The 5458-nt window shown below is 40.4% G+C and overlaps 1 protein-coding gene across 3 annotated transcripts in view; it reads left to right on the top strand.

Annotated features, from left to right (window-relative positions):
- Positions 1–3791, top strand: part of LOC130920579 (myosin-9-like) — a 54322-nt gene extending 50531 nt beyond the window's left edge. For 2 of the 3 annotated variants that reach the window (XM_057843893.1, XM_057843894.1), the window contains 5 exons: positions 355–478; positions 2212–2420; positions 2501–2609; positions 2771–2943; positions 3141–3791. In XM_057843893.1, the coding sequence (XP_057699876.1) occupies positions 355–478; positions 2212–2420; positions 2501–2609; positions 2771–2943; positions 3141–3249 (724 nt within the window). In that variant the 3' untranslated portion in view covers positions 3250–3791. Of the gene's footprint in view, positions 1–354; positions 479–2211; positions 2421–2500; positions 2944–3140 lie in introns of all 3 variants that reach the window. The other variant, XR_009064181.1, reaches the window with a different exon arrangement.
- The last annotated feature ends 1667 nt before the right edge of the window (positions 3792–5458 follow it).

Here is a 5458-nt window from a genome sequence, read left to right on the forward strand (position 1 = left end):
AAAAACTTAAGGAGTTCCACCTCTTTCAGCCATCGTTTAGCACAGCATGACGCACTGACACTGAGCAACAACCAGTGGGGGAGGGTTGAGCATTACAGCTGCAAGCGAGGGATTTCTCCATGCATTTTTGGGACATAAAAAATAGCTAATACCTTAGGGACAGTATGATGGAAAATGTATGTGGTTTTGATACCACGGTATGCCTTGAAACCGGTTATAGGCACATGTCTACTTGCAAATCTGTTGTAGTCAGTATTATGATGAAAAATTTATCTTGGACACTGCAGTACTTTGGGCGAACCTTCAATGTACATGTCATAACAGTTGACACTAACCACTGAATTCCTTGTTCAGTTCTCTGCTGACTGAAGAAAAGAGGAGACTGGAGGCTCGCATATCCCAGTTGGAGGAAGATCTGGAGGAGGAGCTGCTCAACACAGAGATGGTCAACGAGCGTCTGAAGAGAACCACATTACAGGTATTATTCTTTGAAAGTACAGTGGTACCTCGACATACGATCGCTTCTACACACGATCTTTGCGACATCCGAGGTAAAATTTGACTCGCCATTTGTTTCTACATCCGACGACATGCTCGAAATACGACGACATGACAGCACCGCAGACTAGCGGATTTTCTTGTGTGAGAAATCAACACAGGTTTCAAAAAGGTTGATACAGGTGGTGAAACAAGGAAAAAGGTGACGCTTACCTTCTAAATGAAGATGCAAATTATAGAAAAATATGAGCGTGGGGTGCGCATCTGTGAACTGGCTCAACAATACATCTCCACGGTCCTCCGATGACCACCGTTCGCAAGTCTTTAAGTTAAGCTGACATTTATTATTGTGGTAACATCTCCAAAGAAATCGCCAGCTTCGTCACGTTTTTATCATCTATTTCACAACTTATTCAACACAAAACGCCTCTTGACCGCCAAAGTTGACTGTGTTCTCAAGAAAACATTGAAAGTAAAAGTGAAACTCTCAAACTCACCACTTTCGGGTGCGGTGCGTTCAGGTACAGAAAAAAAACGTCCACCACATTCAGAGGTTGCGCTAGACTTTTTCGTTGTCTGTCATTTTGACTGACAGGGTCATAAAAATCCGGTCATAATCTATTTTTACCCGTCACTTACATTTTTAAAATGATGATAATGACATTGTGGTGACCCTTTGTTTGGCATAATTCACCTTCCGTACTTGTGTGTCCATTTGGCCGAGCGCGTTACGGGCTACGTACAGTCACGTGACAGAGACACTTAAGAGCCGCGCGCGTTCCGGCTTGAATAGAGAGTTCACAGAGAGCAGCAGAGCTACAGCGGCTGGACACAGCAATTCAAGCTAACAAGACTCTTAACATTGCATACCGCTTCAACATATTCAATAGTATTTAGTTTTCATTCATTTTAAATTAATATTCTGTCCGAACAAGCTTAACAGAGAATCCACACCGTGCCATCACACATCAAGCAGATGAATATGTAACTTTTTCTCCGCAGTGACAAAAACAGTTCACAGTTCACCTGCTGTGGCCTGAACGGAGTCTTACACCTTCCTCCTTGTGCGCATGGACTTGAATTGCGTGCCCGCTTGTGCAGTCCCTGTTTTTTCACCTCTTTTATCAACGCCATCGTCGTTTTGGGGCTTTTTGAAGAAACTTCGGCCACTCAGTTGCCTTGACATTTTTCAGAGTAAGGCCAACGACGTCATGCATCGAGAGACAATAGCTAATTAATATGCTCACTCGCCACCCTGTGGTCTGGGGTGTGAATTGCAACCTGTCAAAATGACAGATGGACTTCAGTTTTTTCCGTCACCGTTTTAAAAAAATCGGTCAACGACGGAAAATATTCGGTTAACGCGACCCCTGGCCGCATTACAACCCAATTCGTTACATTATTAAAGGAATTATTATTATTATTATTCCAATTTTTATTCATAATGTATTTGTTTTGCTCTTTGTAATTGCTATTTACAACAGTAAAAGCAGTATTTACGAAGGATTTAGTGTTGGTTTTTGGGCTGCGGAACAAATTAATGGAATTATAATGTATTCTTATGGGGAAAATCCTGCTTGACATACGACCATTTCCACTTACAAACAAGGTCCTGGAACGAATTAACTTCGTATGTAGAGGTACCACTGTATGTCATGAAATGGGTCAAGGTGACTTGAGATCAGTATGAGTATGTGTGTATTTTGTATTTAGATGGAGCAGCTGACTACAGAGCTTAGTTCACAGCACAGCAGTGTCCAGCTTCTGGAGGGCACTCGTTCCCAGCTGGACCGCCAGAACAAGGAGCTAAAGCTGAAGCTACAGGAGCTTGAAAGCACCATCAAGTCCAAGTACAAGTCCTCCATCGCCTCACTGGAGGCAAAGATTGCTCAATTGGAGGAGCAGCTCGATATCGAGTCAAAGTTAGTCGGATTTGATTATATTGCCTATATAGAAAGAAAATCTTGTTTTCATTTAAATTAATGTTACTTTTGGAATTCAGGGAGCGCCAGCAAGCTTCCCGGCTGGTTAGGCGAACGGAGAAGAAGCTGAAGGAGACATTGCTGCAGGTTGAAGATGAGCGGCGCTGCGCAGAGCAGTATAAGGATCAGGCAAGCCTCCGCGCGGCTTTCAGTATGCCACCAGATGATGCTGTTTTTCTAGTAATTTTTACAAATTGTGGTGGTATGTGCGCTTTCTGGTGGCACGCAGGGTAAAAACACTGGAGTTTCACTTTAAAATGCTGCTTGCCCTTTGTAAAACTTGACTGTAGGCCGACAAGACCAACAACAGAATGCGTCAGCTGAAGCGTCAGCTGGAGGAGGCTGAGGAGGAGGTGACCCGAGCCAACGCCTACCGTAGGAAATTGCAGAGGGATTTGGACGACGTCACAGAGTCTGCAGACGCGATGAACCGAGAGGTCAGCAGTCTGAAGAGCAAGCTCAGGTTGGTTCGATCATACATTTTAAGGGGGAGGGGGGTTGAGAAAATGTTAAGATTTACTTTGTTAATCTTACAATTGATGGGCTGGCAAGCCTTGAAAGCGCACTCCAATGTTAATGTGGATCAGGACCAAATTGAAACTTTAAAAATAACACATTTACCTGTTGGATACTGACCTTTGTTCACGATTTGTTGCGAAGGCGTGGAGACATCCATTTGAACATCCGCCGCACCATGAATCGCACAGGACTGGATAGCGACGAGGACGTGGATGGGGCCACCGACACGTCCGAGCCGGCAGCTGAGTGAGAGCAGAAACAAGCAGAGGAATATTTTCTGATCAAAGTTTGATTGCAACAATGGAATGACAATGTTTAAGATGCAGTGGCACATAGTTGCATACCCTTTCATGACTTTATAGAACAGCCTTATTGATATTTCCAATTTGATATTGATATTTGGCCAAACGTTCATATCAGACTGAATCTTTTTCTACTAAAAGGGCTTTATCATGTGTCGTACCATGATGCTTTTGCTGCAAGCTTTTCGTGGACTAGTTCTCACTAGTCAATGTGTTCTTTTTGCCTACAATTGTTGGTGCAGGTGGGTCATATTTGATATCAGAATAAATGTACCTCATCTATACTGGTGGTGGGTTAAACATTTAGCAGCAGTTGGCACATTGGCCTTTGAGGTTGAGTTCTGCATCATCAACCCCTCATCCCTGCCTGCCCAAAAAAGCACATTACATAATTGCCATTTTATGGCTGGTCTTTATACCTTATCAAATGCCTTAATGCAGAAATATATAAATGTATAAGAATATCTGTAATAAAAATAAAAAAAAATCAATTGGTGATCACGCGTGAGCTTGTGTTCATTGTTGTGTTTGGGGGGAAAACTCCATCTGGAAGTTCTGAGCAGTTGAAAGTTGAAACCAATGCGAACAAATTAGATACTTTGTATGAGGGCAAAACTATAGTTCAAAATGAGCTGACAATTTGAACTTGGGTGACAATATTCTAGAATCATGTGGAAAAGATTTACATTTTGAGATCGTAAAATTCCAGCTTGAGTCCAAAAAAAAAAAAAAAAAATGACCGCTTCATTCCAATGAATGTGGCGGGATACCAATTAGGCAAATCAACTTTGTGTTGATCAATCTTTATCACAATAATTAGGAACCGTATCAATGCGAAAGTTTTATAAATCCTTTCTGGTAATTTTTTATTGGTGGGGAAGAAAAAAAATCTGGAGGCAATCGCGCCAATATGATTTCGCATTTATATAAAATTAAAGGTTAGTAAACACTTAAGAACGTTTCCCACCAGCTACGAGAGTTGACTCCAGCGTATTTAGTGTGTCTAGCGGTGGTAAAATGTGTTTTTTCTCTCTCTGGCAACTGATGGAAAAAGTGTAAACATGATACGTTATACACACATGCTTTTTATGGAAAATAATTATTTTTCTGATAGTAATAATACTGGGCTGTGGGTTTAGGCTCACCTAAAGGACTGCATTTACTTTTATTTGGAATATTTCAGTTTTTATTTATTTTTTGAATTAATTTTAACTTAAAATTATACTTATGTTCCAATTTGCTAATATGTTTTGGAAAAAATAAATCCTGTTCAACGGAACACATTTTAGAGCAGTGATTGCAATACCATGAAACTGTGATATTTTGGCTTAAGGTTATCATACCGCCAGAATCTCATATCTGCACATGCCTAGTGCACAGGCTGTGTATAAATTTTGAAAAATTAAGTTTTTAATGTTTTGAAGAGTACTGTATATGAATTCATATGTGGACAGACATCACATTTTGGGTTAACTTGGCCCCAATATTAATTAGTGTGGTCTACATGATACAGAATGTGCCATTCACATATGTGGACCTCAGGTTTTTATATATATTTTAAATTAAGCATTGTTATATATACACATATACAGGGGTTGTACAAAATAGTGGAAACCCCTTAGAAAAAAATCAAGGAAAACTAAATGGTGTAGGTCCGTTTTTTGCGGCAATTACAGCCTCAATTCTCCTAGGTATTGATTCATAAAACTTGTGAATTGTTTCCAAATGACTTAAGCCATTCTTCAGTTAGAATACCCTCTAACTCTATTAGAGAAGATGGCAGTAGAAATTGACGTCAAAACCTCAATAATGTTGAGGTCTGGGGATTGTGCCGGCCGTACGAGATTCTCAACTTCATTAGAATGTTCCTCATGCCATTCATTAACAACTATGAACAATGATTATGATGCCATTATGTCAGGTGTTTCCATTATTTTGTCCAACCCCTGTATATTATCAAAAAACCCTCCCTGTAAAAATGGATTGGACGTCTATCGCCGTCAATGGCACCAGGTGATTTAAATGCGTGCCCTTTCAAAAGCTAATCATTGTTGTGAGCCTAACGTAACATGTTGGAAAAAAGTTTACGTAAGTACATGTTGACGTTTTATTCTGAAATTCTCCATCTTGGTCTTTTATTTTGAAGTGTATGATGTA

This window comes from Corythoichthys intestinalis, chromosome 8, assembly GCF_030265065.1.
Source record: "Corythoichthys intestinalis isolate RoL2023-P3 chromosome 8, ASM3026506v1, whole genome shotgun sequence".
NCBI classification, from domain to species: domain Eukaryota; kingdom Metazoa; phylum Chordata; class Actinopteri; order Syngnathiformes; family Syngnathidae; genus Corythoichthys; species Corythoichthys intestinalis.